The 21,126-nt window shown below is 41.0% G+C and overlaps 1 protein-coding gene across 18 annotated transcripts in view; it reads left to right on the top strand.

The window, feature by feature from the left end:
- LOC120506366 (rap1 GTPase-activating protein 1-like) overlaps nucleotides 1-21,126 on the top strand; it is a 48,064-nt gene that overhangs the window by 20,612 nt on the left and 6,326 nt on the right. For 6 of the 18 annotated variants that reach the window (XM_039717841.1, XM_039717840.1, XM_039717836.1 and 3 more), the window contains 13 exons: nucleotides 4,021-4,124; nucleotides 5,584-5,662; nucleotides 5,951-6,004; nucleotides 6,095-6,178; nucleotides 6,557-6,657; nucleotides 7,295-7,424; nucleotides 7,677-7,832; nucleotides 10,052-10,123; nucleotides 10,312-10,398; nucleotides 11,079-11,213; nucleotides 12,580-12,726; nucleotides 13,948-14,051; nucleotides 16,326-16,442. In XM_039717841.1, the coding sequence (XP_039573775.1) occupies nucleotides 4,021-4,124; nucleotides 5,584-5,662; nucleotides 5,951-6,004; nucleotides 6,095-6,178; nucleotides 6,557-6,657; nucleotides 7,295-7,424; nucleotides 7,677-7,832; nucleotides 10,052-10,123; nucleotides 10,312-10,398; nucleotides 11,079-11,213; nucleotides 12,580-12,726; nucleotides 13,948-14,051; nucleotides 16,326-16,442 (1,370 nt within the window). The other 12 variants (XM_039717842.1, XM_039717843.1, XM_039717845.1 and 9 more) reach the window with 12 other exon arrangements.

The raw sequence follows: 21,126 nt of genomic DNA, 5'->3' as shown, positions 1-21,126 counted from the left end.
CCTGGAGTCTTCCCCTCAAGACTTAACAGATCTGCTGTGCAATCTGTTAATGGACATTTATCCTGTAACCTTCTGGAAGCTTTCAGTATGCCAACTGTAGTTATTTTTCTGTCATGGTAAATTTAGGGTTGTGCTTGAAGGCTTCCAGAGTCAGACAGGACGAGAGGCAAATTTGAATATGATGTTTTCAGTCCAATTGTAGGATTTACTGCTGACCTGATATCACAAAACAGTTGAGGTTGGAAGGGACCTCTGGAGCTCATCTTGTCCAGACTCCTGCTCAAGCAAGGCCATGTCATCATTTTTCCTTCCAAGTGTGATCCAGGACTTCCTCTGTTGTGGAGCTTTGCATTTGCAAAGTGTCCAACCATTAGTGCCTCTGTACCACAGAAAAACTCTCTCCTATATTCTTCCTTTACTGGTGTCCATTGTTTTATTCTTTGCCTTAACTGACATGAATGTGTGTCCATGTTCAGTTAAACATGCAAGTTTTTGAGCAAGCTGGTGTCAGGAAAGATCTTGTGTCACTGAAAACTCTACCCACGGCTAGAAAACGTTTTCCTCATGGTTTAAAAACTTAGTTAAGGAGAGAGCTCAAAGCTTTTCCACTAGAAGAGTATTTCTTCAGTGCAAAGTTAGCAGTGATTTTGGTGCTGTGTTGGATCTTTTCCTTGTTGGTAACATGGGAAGGTTATTTCAACAATGGCAGGAAAGGTCTCTTTCATGCTTTGAATAACAGCAAACAGTTCTTAGCTGAAGAAGAGTCTGGAAGTATAACATGGTGGGAGAGGCATAGCCAGTGGTTTAGGGAATATCATTTAAGCAAGACAGGAGATAAAAGTATTATGTGGTACTACAAACTTAATGTGCATGTCTGTGTTGTGGATGTGTGTATGTAGATTGCTCAAACCTGAACAATTCTGTGATACGTTTTATAGAATATCTTACAGCAGACCCTATAAAACAACCACCAAAAAAAGTGCTAGAACATTCAAGCCATAGCTCAGTTCCTTTTCCTTGCCTCATGATCTGTATTTTGTATGACAATTACACAGTAAGATTTATTCAGCCTTTAGGATAAAGGCTGTAAAGTCTTATGTCTTATACTTGGAATTATTTTATGTCTATGTTGTTTTTCAAGTCGGTAATAAAGAGAAATAGCCTGAAGCCAGGAAGGATTTAATAAATATGTACATTGTAACTGCCAGTCAAATAAACTTAGGGTCCAGTTTCTCAAGCACTTGAAGCTCTCAGTGCTGAGGGAGGAGCTTTCTTGCTATGTATTCATATGTAATTATGTATTTCTCCTTTATGATGTCCTTTCTTTGTGCTGGTTAAAGTTGCTGCACATGGCATATGTCTTACTAGCTTTATAACTTTTTAGGCAAACTGTCAGCATTCCTTGTGTTTTCTGTTAGTCTTTTCCCTTGGCCCATGGAAGATACTTAATTGTTTTTATAGAGATCTATCTGAAATCCAGAACTACCTTTCAGACTATATTAAATGTTACAGAAACTGCTTCTGTGGCTGAACAAATTTGTACTTAATACATAGGTCATCTTAGCTCCAGGGTATCTTGTCATCACTGACTTGCAATCTTCAGTATCAACTGCAAAAGCTTTTGATGGTTCATCTCTAACTTCAGGACAGCTAACAATAAGGGCTGCTGTCCACTGAAGGAATGTGAGTCTGATGCATATTGCCTATGTGTTTTTACAGAGAAAGAAAATCATAAGGAGTAAATTATAGGTTTATTCATACATACGATTGATCAAATCTCAGTTTAAACCTCAGGCTTACATTCAGGGTCAAGCTGCATAGTCAGAGTGGCTTTTACAAAAATTCAGTTGTTTTAATATCTCCACTAATTCTGGTAGACATTCCCCTGTGAGGACTGCACCCATTTGTGCAGCTCTGCCTAGCTGTGTCAGCTGCAGAGCTGATAGCCCAGTTTCCAAAGCAATTGAGATCCCCCTGTATTGCATCTGCTGGGGTCTGGCTTAGAAGTCTCATCAAAAGGCATCTTAATTTCTGGTCTTTGCAACTCAGTGTTACTTTTAGCCACAGCTAACCTCAGGCTTTGGCTCCTCTTCCTTGCTTTGCCTTCTAGTTCTGATTTTTGTTGGCATTATGCCATCTTTTCTCAGCAACCTGTCTTAGCTATCCAGCCTGGCATTTGACTTCTCTGGCTTAAAGATTTTGATTCTAGACTTCAACTGACCATGGAACATGCTCTTGATTTGTTCCTTGAATCTGTCTGTTCCTCAGCTACTCTGTCTTTCTGCCCTTGGTCACAGTGACTTACTGCACCCAATTCTTGTTCACATCCCAAAAATCCATTAGTATCCTGAAACTCATGGTCAGGAGAAATTAACTGTCCTTTGTGGCTTCCTTTGATTTCAGCTTTTTTTCCCGTGTACTGTCACTGACCAGTGTGACAGATCACAATGCACATCTGTGATTTGAACACTGCAGCTAGAGGCCATATTATTCTGTTTGCCTCTTGGCTGCTCTTAGACTTTACCTTTTTCAGACTGTCTTGTTTGATCAGCCATGGAACCTTCTGTCCAGTATCAGGGCAGTTCTGGGTGTTGGTTTTTTTTCTGTCTCAAAGAGGAGGTGAGGACAATAACATCTTTAATACTTTAAAAAGTTAGATAGCTGCATCTTCACATTATGGTTTAGGGTAGTGACTAAACCATAGTTTTGGTTTAAGTAGTCTTACTATTCCTATTTTTTGTTTCAAAGAGAGGATTGGTTTATGTCTGTTAGCTTCAAGTTGGCTGTGTCCATGTACATATTTCATGAGATGTATCTTTATTTCTGACAGTGAATCAGAACTATGACTTATACAAAAGATTTAGACAGCAAAAGACAATCTTACCAGTGTTTTTAGAGAGGTTTTAATCCATAAGAGCCAGAGCAGACCTTCTAGGCATGTATATATTCTATATATTCTAGGCAAAAGACTGAGGAAGGAACTGACAGACCAGCAACCATTTTTTATCAAATTACGCTTTGCTCCCACTGAATTCTTCACTAATTTATCATGCCTGGAGTATTCCTTTCACAGAACATATTCCAAATCATGCAAGTTTTGACTGTACAGCCGAATACAATTTGCTGTCCCACTTCTGTGTCATGCATGAGGATGCTTTTCCACTAGGATGATGGGAGTGATCAAGGCATTTCTGCACGATTTCACCTTAATGTTATTTTCATTGTGATGGAGGTTTCCATTCACATCCTGTGTCAAAAGGCTTTAACCTCTTGAGATTAGAGATTATATAGCAATATGTATGATACAGCAGTATACAAAATACACGTTGCTGTATCTAGGCCACTGGAACATGGCTGTATAGCCCAGAGAAATGTATGGCCACAGCCACTTACATATAGAGACTGTGAAAATGTTTGCAGTATCTTTCATTGTTTGACTGCATGACTGTTCCAGGCACACTCCACTAAAGCTCAGGCTTTAGTGGCACTGCTGAGACCAGTCTTCATCTGCAAAACCTCTTTGCTTACTGACTGTATCCTTCCTGACATGTGAGCACTCTTGGAGTTCAGCCATTTACCACAAACCCGCCATTGCTCTTTAGATAGAAAATTCCCACAACCACATCCAGCTGAATGCCTGGAAGACACTGCTTAGTCAAGCAGAACCTGAATGGATACAGGGAAAGCCCATGAAGATAGGATTTTATTTACAAGAAACTCAATTTCTTCAAAACGTGTTGTTGAATGTTCTAATACTATTCCTTCTCAGGAGCCCTTGTGATGTTGGACAGGTGAGGAGGAACTCAACTGACTGGATACACTTTGGCTGATATGCTCAGACACTGTTGATCAAGTGGGCTGGAAGACCACATACACACATCTGGAAGCATGCTACTCTTAGTTAAATTAAAAATTAGCTAATCTTGAGCAACAGGTTATATGCAAAAAAAACCCAAACAACTTGGAAAGCTTCTCCTGGCAGTGTTTTGGGGATAATGCATTTTGGTTTCCTGTCTGCAGGAGCACCAGAACTTTTACTCCAGTGACATGTCCTTGGGCTACCTGGTACTTTCTGTGAAATATGAACAGATTGAGAAACAGGAAAACCTACGCCTGTTGCTGAGGTAACAGTGCCTGTTATTGAAGTGTATGCTACTGTGCTGTGTTCTCTTGTCTTACCTTGTGCTCCCTCTGCATAGATGTAGTGTGAGTTTCATGTCTTTCTTCTGGAGTGAAAAGAAACTGCAAAGAAACCTTTGAGCCTTTTTTTCTAGCCTTCTGCTCTTGAGTTGTTCTCAGCAGTTTCCTTAAAGAAGACGATGTGGTGCTTACAGGTGCATCTTTGTAGTACTTGTGTGGAAAATACCTGTCCTTCCCTCAAATAGAAAGTTTTTCTGTTTATTCTGTCTACGTAGAGAGATATGAGTACTCTGTAGTAGAATATGGATTCCCTAAAGGAGGACAGCCTAGCCCAGGCTTTGTACTTGAGATTAAGGCTCCCTTGAAGGTGATCTAGAACATTCCCTGTATTCCCAGGGCAGTCTATGAAGCCATAACCCTTAGAGAGTGTTATGAAGAGAGACATTACCCAGAGAGAGCTGCTGGGTGAGCTACAAGAAGAATAGAGAAGGATCTTGTGTAGGTGAGAGGCCACCACAGAGAAGCTTTTTACTACATTATGGGCTGGGTGCACTCCCAGGAGGCAATGCTACTGGAGCCAAGTGATGTACACTTGCCACTGACAATGATTTGTCCAGGACTGAGGGGAAAAAAAATTATTGCATAGAAATTAGCTACAAGAAAATCACTGGTGGGTTTCCTCCAGTGTCTGCAGGGAATGCTTCAGACTGCCAGCAGTAATCTGGGAATAAAAAGAGAGCCTGTTTGTGAACTGTGCCTGGGAATATTTATCTTCCTATGTGGAAGAGACCAGGGAAGAACAAAAGGATAGTTATTCCTCTATTAAGATATTTTATTGTATGCAGTACTTTTTGTTCAATAGCTTGTTTATAATGGTTTGAAGAGGCTTTTGACAGCCCAATATTTCTTCTTCATTAGAAGTATATTTCTCCTTAAATACACATACAAAGAGGAAGGCAGCTTTCCTCTGTCAGCTTTCTGGAACAATGCTACACCAGTTTCTACCTCCTTTACTTTGCATAGATCTGCTTTTCTAGGCTGTTTCTAACAGACCTTTTAACAATCTTTCAAGCCCTCACTGATCATGGAGATCCCTTATTATTCTGTGTCCATGAACTGTACTTTGACATTTAGATTTCTTTGAAAGAAAATGGTGTGGGGGGGAAGCAAAATACTTCTTCAAGGCAGACAAGAGTGCAAAGGAGCAAAGACACCAAGGCTCCTGTTTTGTTTCCTCTGCTCACCACAACAAGTGATGGGCAGTAAGAATTGAAAATACCTTGCTTTTCCAGTGATTCTATGCACCATGGTTAAAATTAACCCTCTGGAATTAACTGCTTTAACAATACTCTGGAGGAATGGCAACGCTTTCTTTAAAGATCCAGTGTTGCTTGTGTCTCCCTTCAGCCATCAGTTTCTAATGCCTTTTTTGTTCTATGTCAGGACTCGTACTGGCACCAAACATGATCTAATTCCCATTTCCTGTCTGAATGAGTTTCCCAATGCTGTTCAGATGGCAAAGGTGAGGTTCATGCTTGCCTGTTTGTCTTAAGGCCTCATTCTTCAAGTTATTTTCCCCTCTGTCCTCCCATTTCCGTCTTTTTCTACTATTCACCAATACAACTATTATATAGTTCCCTTTTACCCTTCCATTTGCCTTTTCTTCTTTCTCTTCTAATTTTACCTCAGAATTTTTGCCTGAAGGGGCTCCTGTCAGATAATTATATATGGTGCCTATACTGTCAAGCCTGCAACAAGCCAGAACACATGATAATCACACTTATGTTTTCCTGTCTCTCTCGCTCAACAGCTACTGTGTGAGGATGTGAATGTTGAACGCTTCTTTCCTGTCCTGTATCCCAAGGTACAGTGTTCTGATATATGTGTATATCACTTTTCCATCAAGGTCTGGATAATGACATCCAGTTGACAATTTCTGTTTTCATTATCTCAGGCCTCGCAGCTTATTGTTGCATTTGATGAACACGTCATAAGCAATAACTTCAAATTTGGGGTCATCTACCAAAAACCTGGACAGGTAAGACCTATCAGATCCCATGGTACTTGGGGCAAAATGAAAAGAGTCAGTTTTCTTAGCTTAAAGGATGTAATAGCAATGTCTGCACTGTCCAGAAGCAATGGCATGGAGGCAGCAGTGTTTGTGCGGTGCCATGGTTCCCTTTGCATGCTTCTTCCACCCACAATGTCTCTGGCAGTATAGGCTTTGTGGATCTCTGAACCCTAACTCTTAACACTTACGGCAGCTTGGGGCTGAGGCACGGGACCCCAGCACCATGGGGGACTCAGGTCAGAAATGTATTCAAGCACAGATGTTTGTTGGTTGAACTGTCTATAGAAATTACTGCCTATTTTTGTACTCATTGTGCTTCTTACTACTTGTGCTTTCCTTCTGTAGACAACTGAAGAAGAAGTCTTCAGTAACACAGTAGAGAGTCAGGGATTCCTGGAGTTCCTGGATTTCCTTGGTGACAAGATTCAGCTGCAGGATTTCCGTGGGTGCGTACCCAAGGCAGCTGACAAGCCAGATTAAGTTAGGGAACATCATGTGTTCAGAGGCTGTGACTCTGTTACAGCCCAGCTTCCAGAGAAGTGCTGTGTCTTCAGAATCCCAGTGCAGGTGAAGAAGCCCCGAATGCTTTTGTTGGCCATCATGACTGAGAGCTACTTGGAGCTTAGGTCTCTGCTGGTATTTTCATTTAAAGGTCTCCTGGTATCTCAATCTGACCCGCAGCATCAGCAGAGAATAATTTTACTTGGCAGTGCAAATACAAGTTTGTTTCATAGTGGTATGGGGCAATATTATTTCAGGCTCTTTCTGTAAGGGATCTCATCCCTTCTGTAGTTCTAACATATAGCGTGTGTTTCTCAGAAGAATGCAAAAAAAGGTAGCTACTTTGAGGATCCCTGGTTTAACTTCATGGCTTTTAACACGCTGGTATGTTCACCAGCACAAACATGGTGCAGCTTCAGTCATTGCATTGGTTTGGTGAAGACTTGGTGCCTCCCTATCATTGATTTCCTAAAAATCACCTTTAATAGTCCTGATGTAGTAGTCTTACTGATACTGTCTGTCTTCTCTCTGCTCTCTCATTCCTGTACTGCCTGACCTGTGGCATGGTGTGGATTTGCTCAGGTTCCGGGGAGGCTTGGATGTTACTAGAGGTCAAACAGGCACCGAGTCAGTCTATACAAATTTCCGGGGGAAGGAGATCATGTTTCATGTGTCCACAAAGCTGCCCTTCACAGAGGGAGATTCCCAGCAGGTATCAAAAGGATGAATAAGGGTTACAACAGCGTGGCTGGGAGAGGAGGGGTATTTGAAGGACTGCATAGAGGGGACAATGATTGACTCTATAATGTTGGGAATTATGGCTGGAGTAATGGCAAAAGTAGTGATGAGGGGTTTGTTGAACAGATGGGTTTGAGATGTTAGGCAGACTGATGTTTGAGGTCCCATCACACTGTTCCACTCTTTTTCACCTGCCTTCTCTCCTCATTATTTATTTCCTCTCCAGCTTCAGCGGAAGCGTCACATTGGGAATGATATTGTAGCCATCATTTTCCAGGATGAAAGCACACCTTTTGTCCCTGATATGATTGCTTCTAATTTCCTACATGCTTATGTGGTAGTTCAGCTCACTCGTAGCACCACTGGGGACACTCTCTACAAGGTAACCAGGATCAATAGATTAACCTGTATTGATTTTGATCCTTGAAGTGGAAACGGGTTCTTGGGCCTTTGGGAGAGGTGCAGATTCAGCCAGATGTCATCCTCATTTCTTGAGTATCTATACCTGAAAGCTGAGTTAAGTTGTATGCTTTTCTAAGTAGCTGATTAATTTCTGAAGCTTAAAGCTTTGGAATTGAAGCAGAAAGAATTCAGGTAAAAAAATTTGTTGATATCACAGAGCATGAGCCACAATTGATCACGCTTTGGGGGTTGTCTCGCTTGCATTGTGTCAGTCAGGTAAAATTCATGTCTGCATTGCCCATGCTGCACAGCAAAGTGCTTGCAACTTGCACTGCTTGAGGCTGCTAGTCAGATACAGCTGCTTGACCTAACTATGGAATCCAAGCCAGCTACACCTGCTTTTGGGGATTCCAGAGCTGGTGCCTATCTGGCAGAGATGTGTTACCTGTTAGGGCCTTCCAGCTGAAAGAAGCCCTGCTAGAGCCCAGATTAATTATCTGCGGCCTTTGGACACAGCTCATTCTCTCTCACACTGTATGGATATCTGTATAACTTTATGTTCAACTTTCAGTGATGCTGAGAGAGCAGAAAATACAAAGAAACTTGGATTTATGATGGATTCTCCATTGTAGAAACATTTTAATCTCAAGTGCCATGTGTTGTATTATGTAGGGATTTTGATATGGTGATGATGAGTCCTTATGTCTAGGAGGTCTACAGGAACACCAAGAATATCATAATTAGGACAGTATCCCCATCTCCTCTTCCACCAAGAGGGTGTTGGTGGTGGAGCTACCATCTTCCCTTGTTCCCTATGCTTTGGGCAGCAAAGCTTTCACTAGAAACCAGCTGGGGTTCCAGTTCTCTTGCTCTGTTTTGTAGGCCACAAAAATTCACTGGACTTTTTAATGACAAGAAAAGAGCTGGGAAAACTTGCTACTTGTTGTGTGTCCTCCTGCCATTGTTTTCATCTTTGCCTGTCTGCAGTAACTTTTTTGTTGTTTTTGTTGTTGTTAGTGTAATAGGGCTGCTTCATTCCATGAAGAAGAAATTATCCCAGTAATCACCCTTGAGCCAATGCAGTTTTCTGTAAAGGCTTTAGTTCTAAAGGGGCTTTAACTGATGCTGCCTTGAGAGCACTGTAGTATGCAAAAGACTGCCATTTGAAAGATTTCTTTGCCATCCCTTGTTCCATTTACTTAAGCTTTAGTGCCTCCTGTTAAAGTGGAGTATTAATGGAATTTATTTCACAGAATCAATTTTTACAATCAGAAAACTAAAAATGCAAAGCAGGATTTAAACGGGTAGATATCTATTAGGAGAGAGATGGAGGCTTTGTAATTAGTGGAGATGGCCTAAATATGAGAAATCTGAATTTAATCAAAAGCCCATTTCCTTCTTCCTTTCATTAAACTCACACCTCTCAGTGGCTCTGTGACATTTATTTGTTGTTTTGAGGCGGTTGTGGTTGTTATGACATTGTTCCCTTTTGTATGAAAGGACAAATAATGGTCTTGTTTCAGCTCAATCATGACAAAAAAAAAAAAACCCTTGTGAAATATTGTGAAGTACTGTATGTATTTGGTAAGATAGCTACATATAATTATTGGTAAGTGCTGTGAAGAAACAAGTGACCATGTAAAAACTGGGCTGCATTACGGTTACTTTACACATTGGTATGTCAGGTAGGAGCATGCTAAAACAAATGAAACCTATCTCTTACTGGGAAAATGCATTTGCATGTTTTCCACCTGTGACTCCCAGAGGCAGTGGCACTGAGATATTCCCCTCAGTGTGCAGCATGTCTCCCCCAAGGATTCTCTGTAAAAAAAAACAGGTCAGAACAACCACACTGACAAAAGTTCTTTAGTGGAGGTTGATCTTGTGGGCTGAATAGGAGCATTTTTTTGTTCCTAAATATACTGGTTATACTAGTTATTATTTAAAATATTTTTTTAAAAAGCAGTCAGTTCAGCTTTTTTTTATTGCTCTTGCTGTGTGCACATGTAGCTGGCTGAGTTTCTGAGAGATAAATGAGCACATCCATCCACTGAGTTCAGGAACAGAGGGATGCACAGGACACTGTATTACATCTCTTTTTTATAAGTAAATTATTTAGGAGGAATCAGATCTATTGTAGTAGTTTGATGGTCTCACTTGTGTTCTGATATTCATTTTTTTCCCCTTACATTATTTCAGGTTTCAGTCACAGCCCGAGATGATGTCCCCTTCTTTGGACCGCCACTGCCAAATCCAGCCATATTTAAAAAGGTTTGTTTCTCTGGTCCAGTGTTAGTTGGCAGGAAACGTGGTGCACACACTTGTGTTCTGAGTCAGTATTATCAGTCTGGCTAGAGCACTTTGGAGGTCCAAAGAGTAGGAGGCAGAGTTTTTATAATGTGATATTTTTGCTAGTGTTTTCATCTCCAGTTTAGTCTAGTCTTCATCTTGTCTTGTAGAGTGCAGAGTTTCGTGAATTCCTTCTGGTCAAGCTCATCAACGCCGAGTACAGCTGCTATCGAGCTGAGAGATTTGCTAAATTAGAGGTGGGTCTGTTATCTGGCTGACTCAATGAAATATAATAATTATATATATATAATAAATATATTATTATCACACAAAGAGAATAAAGCAAAATTTCTGACTTCTAGTTTTGTGTTGCTTAAGAAAGGAAGATGAAATGTGATTTTATACTCAGTTATGGGATATTTCCTTCACATTTCTTAGTAGGTGTGATAGAATATGAACAGGTAAATTTTAATATAAAAATCTAATCCTCAAGTAAGGATGGAAATATGATGCATATACTTTGCTGGAGGAAATTCTGTATTAGCTGAAATTCAGTATTATGCTAGAGGATGCATGCTGATATCACTGATTTTTGGTTTAAGGTACCAAAATTCTGTTCCAGACTCTGCTGTTGCCTGATCTAGAAAAAAGCCATGTCTCTGTTTCATCAGCAGTAAAGAAGTGTCCTTTATGACTTGCTTTAGACAGAGTTTGAAGGGGCTGGGTGTTACTGCAATATATACTGTAACTATGCAGTTAAAACTACTTCATACTGTTTAAAATTATTTTCATGGGTTTTTGTTCTCATTGTTGGTCTTTTGGAGTTTTTTTTTGTTTGTTGGGGTTTTTTTTTAAGAAGGATGTGAGACATTGAAAAAACAAGAAAAAATCTCTCTGCTCCCAATAAAAACTGTTCTGATTCCCAATGTTGATGCAGGAAAGAACTCGGAGTGCCCTCTTGGAGAGCCTTTTTGAGGAGCTGCAGCTTCGCAGCCGCAGTATGATGGGATTACCTGTAGGGGAGGATGATAAGATAGAGAATGGCAGTGGTGGCTTCCTCGAGAACTTCAAGGTGAGCCTTTCTACAAACCTACAGTGTGGTCTAAATTCCATACTGGCCCTTAGAAGCCAAACTCTTTATGCTTTGTGTTGGTGTGTCAAGTGTCAGATATGATTTTATTCCATGACTTACAGAAGAAGGAGTCAGTGTTTGCAAGAGGAATTGTAATAACTAGGAGCAAGGGGCTTTCATTTCCTGCAGCAGACCTCTTTCAATTAATTTTCATTATAGCCGAAAGAATTGCAGGAGCCACTGCAAAAGTTTCTAACTTGTCTCTGAGTGTACTGTCTAGAAAAACTGGAGCTTTCTTTACCCTCTAAAAGCCCGAGTTAATTTGCCTTTTTCAGTGTAGATGGCATGTTAGGAGGTTTTTATTGTTGATGTTTTAAAAATAAACCAGGTGACCGAACTTTCTTTTAGAAGTGATGAAGATAATTGATATGAGAAAGCAAAGGTTTTGTATGAATGGGCAAACTGAGTTTTGAACTGGTTATACAGAGAGAATCTTTACTGCTTTACTATTCTGTCTACTTGGCCTTTCCCACTTAACGTGGGAAGTGCCTTGCCACTTCTTTTATATAAAAAGTTATGTCTCTGGAAAGAGAGATGTGTTATAAATAGCATTTCTTCAGATGATTTTATGGCTTTGTATGTTCGGTCAATTAGAGTTACTAAGGTCTGTAAAACTGACCTGTTCACAAATATGTTTGGTAGCTGTGTGCGTAGCTTTGGTCAGGTCTGGGATACTTTGGTGAGGGTTTGTTTTTTTTACATACAAACTGCCTCTGTTGCTAACCATGAATTTTAACCTATCCACATCTTCCACTAATTCTCCCAAAATGTCCTTTTATGACTTCTGGCAGATGCTGGGATTTGCACATCATGTATACAGATGACATTTGTAAAAGGCTGGAAAAGGCTGAGTTAATTCAGAAAATGGCTTTTTTAAATGCTGCAGATTTTTATATGGCTGCTTTCCCATTGAAACCAGAACTCAAGTTCATATGAGACTGAACCTTACAGTCTTGAACAGGAGTTTGATTTTTTGTTTTATAGCCTGTACTGGATAGGACTGCTCCAGATGATGCTGTTTAATCCAGTGTGCTGGGATACTGGTAGGAAACCTCTATTCATTGCAATAGGAGAAGAGAAGTGAAACTAGAGAATATACTTGATGAAGAGCTCTTCCCAGAGCTCTATGAATCAGCTAGAACCAATCTAAGGTGCTGACTTCTAGGAATTAGGATCTGTGTGGTTCTGGTGTCAGTCTGTCACAACTTCCCACTCAATCTGTGGTGCTTCTCACACTACCCTACCGTGTGCATGTCTATATGTGTATATCTGTGTTTGTCTGTTTCCCTGCCTCCCTCCTGTTCAGCGGGTGATCAGAGGCCGCAGCCAGAGCCTGGATACCATGGGGATATCCATGAGAAAGCAGCAGCCAGCCACCCTGCCCAGCCGCCCAGCTACAGCTGGCCTTGCCCTCAGCCAGAGTGTCGCCGAGGGCCCTAAGGCCATTGCTGCGGTAAGGTATTCGGGTGGGCTGTAAGAAGAGAACCCGGCATACCTTTGTATTTTGTAACCACTCATACATTTCCTTTCCCTATTAGTTTGTCCTCTTGTCCCACTGTGAATCTTTTTGTTGTATCATCCCATTTCACAAGTGGTGACAGTGTGTGTTGCAGTCTGTTTTGTCTGTGCCCATCTCTAGCCCCAGTTCATGTGTAAACTAGAGCTGAGATTGATGCAGACTGGGAGAAGAAAGCCAAACATGATTCTACATCAGACATCTATCTCTGATATCCTGGATTAGATTCTGTATGGTGCCATGTGTTAAAAAATGCATGCACTGTGGTTTGGCTAGAATGGTACTGTATTGTCATATGGCAAGGCCTGAGAACATAAGGACACTAGAACTGTTTCATTTTCTTTGATATCATCAATCAGACTATTTTCTGTAATATAAACAGGTGCACAAGGTATTCCAGGTGCTGTTTTGCTGTAAATAGAATTTGCATGTTGGGAACAAAGAGCAGAATTAATAAAGTTTGGGGTGAGAAAAAGAATTAATATTTCTAGTCACTGTCAAAACTTTTCTTATTTGATAGGGATACTAAATATATGTGACCAATGAATTAAAAATCTGTCACAAATCTTTCCAGAAAAGGATCCATGTTTCTGATACTGAAAATATGATTGCCTTGGCCAAAGTGCATCCAGCTGGTTGTGGTCTCTGCACTAGTGATGTCAATACAGGCAAACTACAAAAAAACCCCATCTCTGAGTAAGCCAAGAAGGTGCCCTTCAGAGTGAAGATTTCTTGGTGACAGTTTACTTGGTTGTATGCATTCCTTATGTCAATACAACAAAGTCACAGCATACTAATGACTTGGGTTTGCTGCCTCCTTTGCTCCTTTAACTTCTGGTTTTCTTTGTCTTTCTGGTTCTGCCTCTCCTCTCACCATATGGGGATACCTCCCTTCCCAAGCCTGTTTCTCTGTATACTGGCTGTGTTCTGCCTTTGTTTCTTTATAACTCTGTCCCTTTCTCACACCACCTTTGTAAGCCCTGGCTGCTTTTGCTCGCTGACAGAAAGTACTCCTTGCACAGGTGGAGCTGAGCTCTTGTATTGCAGTAAAGGAGAGGATCTGGACCTACATTGCAAACTCTTCTCCTGTGGTTGCAGCTCTGCACAGCTTTTCCTGTCTTGTTCCTCTCCTTTCTGTCATGCTTTCCTTTTTTCTAGTCTTTTGCCTTGCCTGGTAGGAGTCCATCACGTCCTCGAGCCAGTCGCTTCCAGGGGAGACGGAGTAGTGCCATTGGCATTGAAAACATACAGGAGGAAAAGAGGTATGAGCTGTGGGGAGACAAGACAAAGAGGGTAAAAATAAAAACGAGGAGGTGAGAAAAGGAACATAGAAAGGCACATATAGGCAGAGGGGGAACCATCAGGAATGAGAACTAAAACAGAAATGGTTGGAATGGGAAGAAAAGGGACTGATTATCGACTGATGGAGAAATGGACAAATAACAGAAACAGACAAAATAAAAGAGGGTATTTGGAATTAAAGAGAATCAGTATTTGAGTAAGAATGGAGGAAATAGGTGGAGGAACATTGTAAGATCACTTAAATATTGTGCAATATTACCCAGCACTCTTGAGTTTCCTGCTCTTCACTCACCACGTTCAGAAGAGAGTCAGATGAAAGGCTGGTATTTAGGAAGGGGATACTTGATTGTTTGTTTGTTTTCATGTTAAAATATTCAAATAGGCAAAACTTCTGCTAACTTACAGAATTTATTTAAAAAAGCTTCAAGTCCAAATGACTAGTGTTTAAGTTAGATAATCTGAGAAATAATTATAATTAAAGGATAATATACTGCTTCAAGGAGTGATTTGTCATGTTTGACAGAATTATAACCATTCAAAAGTTGTCTACTGGTCACAATAAATTATTTACTTAAATGATAAATTTCTCTCAGCACTAGCTGAGACATCATTTTAAGATTATACAGAGTCTCAAAAGTCATGTGAATGCTCTGCATCTAATGTGCAGTTTTCCCAGTTGCAAGAATTCCAGAAAATAGCTTAAAGACTGGGTGCAAAAGAGGGAAAGTCATCTCTAAAGTGGAAACTAGTTATTTTAGGAGGAAACTACTGCATTTTCCCTTCTTTCTTAATGAGGTGCCTATGACCTAATCTGAATAAAAATAGAACTTTTGAGAAAAATTAAATCTGCAGAGACAACTGCCCTGTAGCAGTCTAAGCTAGCACAGTAGCCACAGCTTCTCTCTACTTTAAATACTATTGTACCTTAGGCAGCTGTGTCCTTCAGTCCATTACTTTGTGTACAGCAACTGTTTCTATCCCCTTGAAGGATCTGTAAAACTTTCCTACTACAAGGAAAACCTCTGGATTTATTTTCTTTTTTTCCCCTGCTCTTTGCTTAGAGATACCTGATGAACTAATTGGCTTATTTAGCTTTCCTTTTGCTTACTTGTAAACTTAGATGTGAGGAACAGGGAGCCTTAGTTTGTTTTTTCTGAAAGACTTTTTGAGTCATTCTTGAAGGTGCAGATTCACTAGTGACTGCTCTAGCAGTTCATTGTTATTGAAAGCAGATGTGATACTTCCCTTCTGTCCCTTTCATCTACCCAATCCTGTCTATTCCTTGTGATGATTGCTCAAATCCCTAGTGGGCCTTTCATGGAACTGATTCAGCCCATTAATCAAATAGAAAAAGTATCAACTTTCTTTCACTGGATTGTCTGCCAGGTTCTGCCATGAACTGGCTCATGGAGAAGTCTGATGGGTACCAGGACTGGTGGAAAGTGCACTCAGCAAGAATGAAGGAGGCTGGAGCATGCTCTCTTTCTGGGAACAGTGAGCTCAAAGTGTCACGTGTGACTTCACCCTGAAGCTGTAATTTAAACATATGGAGGCTTTGCTGACAGAGTTGACCCAGTCCATCCCCCTTGTTAGCTTGTTGTAGGAGTTTCAGGGTTGCTTTAATTTTAGAATTACTTTTTGTTAGGGTACTTTCCAGTCTCACAAACAATTTTATTAGCATAACTGAGGGTATCAGAAACTTTTATGTGAGGGGCACAGGTAGGGTCAACTGACCAAGAGAGCAGAGGAAGAACTTTGTGACAAGCTCCATCACTGAAGCTCTAAGAAATCCCCCGAAATCCCTTAGTTTTCCTTTCTTTAATTAAATGTACCTCTCATTTCAGTTACTCACACAGACAACTTTCTTCAGTGGTATCTTGACAAGTCCTAGTAGCACTAACACTTTTGTAGCCATCATATTTATGCTCGCTATTAAATTCTGTAGCTTCTGAAGACCAGTGGAATGGGGAGGATAGAGGATAAAGTTAAAAAATAATGGTGAATACTGAAATTAATTCAGGCCTTTATATAAATTCAAAAGGAGCTTAAAGTTGGCCATTTCCAGATGTTACATGTCACATCTAAGGAGTCTGCCCTTTTCAGCACAGCTGTGTTTGCTTCCCTTTTACGTGTATAGAGGAGATACAGCTTTCTACAGTGTCTTGTACGGAGTGTTAGAATAGATGGTAGTTAACTCTGGCCCTGGGGTATAGCTGGTTTCTCTTTTCTCCCAGCAGAGACACCACAGAGAGGATACAAAGAGTGTTGGACAGTCCGGGAACTTTCTTTGACCTGAAGTCTGATGGATCATCTAGTCCCAGCTCTCCAGAGTTCCCCAGCAGGAAGAGCAAGTGAGTTGAAAATAAATTTTAGTATTTGAAAGATGCTCACTGTCTCTGGTATTGGCTTAAGTGTGGTGCATGTCTTGCTCTGTTGGAGGCTTTACTGAAATTGTCCACATCAGGCATTGTAGCATCTCAAAGGATGTCTGTCTGTGGCACAGTAATTCAGAGCCTGTCAGGAACTTGGCTTTCTTAAACAGACCGTGATGAAAAATTGGACCACTTGATTTTGGTTATATCTTTACTGTAATGTGAGCTTGCATCCAACAGGATACACAAAATTCTAGCTGTCCAATTATCCATGTTTACTTATATGTATGCTTCTTCTATAGTTTGCTCTGGAGTGATTTTGGAGCTTCATGGAGAAGCTTGGACAAGGGTATGTTGGGATGTTGGGCTGTACTCAAGTTCTGCCCCTTTAAGCAGGATTCATGCCGCTGCTCCCAACCAGTGTGAACTAACCCGTCTCCAGTCTCCCCAAAATGTTACAGCAGGATTCCAGCACGGTCCCATGTGTTGCACCTATATTTTCATTGCTAAAGCACGCCATACCACACCCAGCGGTATGTGCAAATCACTTTATGCAGTAGTCTCCAGTTTCTGGTTGTCAAAAGCTGGAGAAATGCAATTTCCTGGTAGTGGAGCTTTGCTGCTGCTAAGCTGCATTATACTGGGATGTGATCCTACCTAGAACACTTTAGGGAAACCAGCCAATTTATATTTCCAAGACCCCAGAACAGTCTGTCTTTAAATCAAAGGCTGCAGCTGACTTTCTGGAACATTATACCACACCTAATTTTTTTCAAGAGAGCTTGGATGAGACCTGTGGCAAGAAAGGTAGCAAGTACTTTGTATTAGGGCATTTCTCTTTCTCAGGATTGTGGAGATTCTTAAAAAAATTTCAGTAGGTGCCCTAGGACCAGGCATCTATGGTTATAGTTGCTTCAGGTGCCATATTTGACAAGGAGGCGCCGCCCTTCCAACTACACCCAATGCTCCCTAAGAATTGCAAGCTGGTGACTATCTGCAGTAGTTCAAAGACCAAGTTGTGTGCTGTAAGACTGCTCAGAATTTTGTCACAGCCACAGTGCAGTGTTCTAGTTTTTGTGTGTGTACTAGTTTTTGGGTTGGATGAGTGCCCAGAATTCTGGTGTGGAGGAGAATGGGAGCATATCTAGGAGATACAGACCATTTAAGGTGCTAGCTGTGGCAACTAAGGACTAGAGGGAATGCAGGACATGGAGCTGATTATTAGTCAGCACCCGCCATCTTCCAGATTTACCACATCATTCCACCTTCCCTTCCTCATCCTGCCTGGGGCCTTGTTAGTGAACTAGAAGTTCTTGACAGACATGTGTGAGGGACTCGTGCTCTGATTACATAGCTGATTACCTTGCATAATCCCCAAGAATTCTGCTCCCCCACTTCCCATTCTCCATCAGCTGAGGAGGTGAGCCAGCTGCAATGGCTGTTTCAAGTTGGTATCCACATGCTTTCAGAGAGCAAACATAGCATGGGATTTTACTAACAATACTTGCATGAATATTGTTTATGCACATTAGGCATGACCCATATGATTTATGCACATTAGGCATGACCCGTATGATTTGTCAGCCTGTCTAGTTCTGTTCCCAGGATTCTTTTTCCAGTCATGGACTCAAAACCACTTAGGATCACCAGAAAAAAAGAAGTATTTTCATATCTGTGGTGGTGTAGCCACTCCTGGACAGTTCATTTACAAGGTGGGATGAAGCATGGAGTTTTGCGCAATTAGTGATTAGTCAGAGTTAGAGTTGTGATCTCAGAGTTAGGGACTAGCCCATGTGCAGCCATACTTTTTGCATGACATCGGGGAGGGGGAATTAAGAACATGTAAAACACATAATTTTTAGCAAAACAGTGTTAGCACATTGCAGGAGAAGTCTGGGAGTGTAAAGTCTGTCTTGGAGACAGTTTACTGGTGTTCTGCTGAAATAGCCCACCTCTTGTTCATCAGCTGTGAAACCGGGATCAAAATGTAGGCATGCTTCCAATGCAAGTGAGTTCTGCCTCTTTTTAGACTAATTTAAGTAGTCCCTATTAGATAACAGAATGGGCTATCCCTGGTACTATGTCATCAGTCCACTCCTGGTCTCTCCATAGAATCACAAGAAATTTCTGTTACCTCAGAAATGTCCAGCATGATGCTACTGGTCTTACATAATCATTTCAGATTCAAAACTTGGAATGATCGACCTCTTCACCTGTCTTCTACTAAAAGCAACCTGGAAATAAATGCAAAGGGAACACATAAGTAATAAATTAATTATTTTACAGTAGAGGAAAAGCAGCATGCTGCTGAGTTTAACAGATGTTTATACAGTGATCAGCCAGCAATCCATGAAACTGCATCATTGTTCACTTGAGCTAACGATGTCTTCTCTCCCACATACAGGGACAATTGTCCTTAGTTTTTCTGCTTTACTGTCCAGGTAGCCTTCCAAATAATCCTTCTTCTCAAGGGACAGACTCAAAAGAATGAACCCAGCCTATATAATCAAGCAGTAGAACTCCTGAGGATCAGACGACTCTCTGGGTTACATCTGAAAAATCAAGCACTGTACTGTGTATGTCCATATCCTAGGAAAAGTACATGGATTTTTTGTATGTGTGTTTTCCCTCCTCAGACACATCTGAGTGGGGACATCAAGCCAATCAGGAATGGACCGGATGCTACTCAGTCATTGGGTACCTCACTGAAGACACTGGCAAGACTTTTGGGGTGAAATCAGAGTCCTGGCTAAGAGGAGCATGAACGTACTTAGAGGACCTCAAGGACTGGAGAGACCGAGTGGCACCAAGTGACGCTCCACTGTCAGTTCCTGGAGCAGAAATTCTGTGAGAGGGAGATGGAAGATAGCTCCTGTTGGAGCATTTTGGCTCTGTGCCCTTCCCATTGCCAAATCAGCAGCCACTGAACCAACCTCTACTAGTGATGCGGAACGGAGGCCAACTTGAGTGTGAACCCTTCTCTTCCCTTCCTCTCCCCTAGGATGAGTGAGAATAGTTTGGCCTGCAGAATGCAAGAGCAGAAGAACACAACTCCACCTCTGTCTCTAGTGCCTTGACACAGGTCAAGAAATGCAGTGCAGAGAACAAGGATGGAGAAACCTGCTGAGGAAGGGTGCTGAGAAGGAGATACTTTGTGGAAATCTAGATCCCATTTCACTTAGATTCGTGTTATTGATTTGCTCTGATAAGGGAGAAGCATGTTGGCCTTCATTTCCTCCAAAATATATTTCCTAATCTCTTGAGGAAATATCTTTGGCCTTTATTGGCCTGTCTTTACTGTTTTCCTTGTTGCATGCTGGCATGTAATATGCCTGGGACTTTAGGTTTCACAACTGCTTGTAGGTCAAGACTGGCCACATTTTGCAGTGTTTCTGAAGGAATAAATATATTTAGTATGTTAAAGGTTTTCTTGCCGTTTTTAACTTTTTTTTGTTCCTTAACATTTTTAAGCTTTAACATTTTTAAGTCTCTCTCTTACTAGCTGGTTTCTTATGCAGTCAATGAGTATTTCACCATAAATTTGGGGCTTACATGCACAGTCCACCTTCTGCTATGTAAGAGTGTCAGCCACATGGCCTGCTATATCTCCTGAATGACTCTAAGCAGTGGATCCCAAATTCTCAGCTGGGAATAGCTGACCTTAAGCGTCTTCTTTGGTAGATCTGAAACATGCACCAGACTACCTCAGTATCTGTTCCATTTGATAGAGTGGTGGTAAGGGGATCCAATACACTTTTCTTTGAATGTCCCTTTTGAATGGCCTTGTTGGGAGCTAAATTTCAGTGGGACAGACCTACAGGAGTCAGTCTGTTGGCAACTGGGCACATGGAAAATCACCAGGATGGGAATCCTGACCTAGATGTGTTCCTCTCTGTAAGCAGGAGGAAGGCTCTGACTTGTCTGTGCAAGAGCTTGGCACTTGATCCTACATAGTTTTACACTGAGACATCCTGCAATAATGCAGATCTCAGTAATGTGTTTCTACCTCCCCACTGCTTCCTTAAACTTTCTTAGTTGATTGTTCTGTAATGGCTAATGTGTGTCTGCTTTCCTGCTTCCTCCTGTTACATGTGTACAGAAAACAGCAGTAACAATTTATAAGTTCTATGACATGAAAAGTATGCTTTTATGGTCCCTTTCTTCTGCCTGGAATTTCACATAAGAGAAAACACAATAGCCTGAGAGTGGCTGTGGGAATGAGTGGCCTAGACTGGACTGCACCTGCTCTTTATACTCAGTTTAACACCTCTTCATTCTGTATTTAGGCTTTTAAAATCTCTGATCTCCACAAGAGGGCATCTGTTGATTTTAATGAATGTCTAGATCTATTTAATATATAAATGCAGGTTGTTTGAGTCACTCCACATTATTACACTTAGGTCTGTGACTTAAAAATTTGTTCAGACTTGTCCTTTCATGCAGTTATCCAGAATGGAGACAGAGAATTGGTGTTTCTCCTAAGTAATGTAGCAACTGGAAATTAAGGTATGTATGCCAGTTCACCTGAATTCTGTTCCTAGGTGGAAAAACTAGTTGTGAATGAATAATATATGCTTATTGTTTCTGACTGCTACATAATAAAGCTATGCCTCAAGAAGTTAAGCCTGTGTGTAACAATAAGCATGATGATGTTGAATGCTTG

Source organism: Passer montanus, unplaced genomic scaffold (assembly GCF_014805655.1).
Source record: "Passer montanus isolate IOZ18808 unplaced genomic scaffold, ASM1480565v1 scaffold39, whole genome shotgun sequence".
In the NCBI taxonomy this organism is placed as follows: Eukaryota; Metazoa; Chordata; class Aves; order Passeriformes; family Passeridae; genus Passer; species Passer montanus.
Note: the sequence above shows the minus strand (reverse complement) of the source record. Positions and strands in the feature narration are given on the sequence as shown.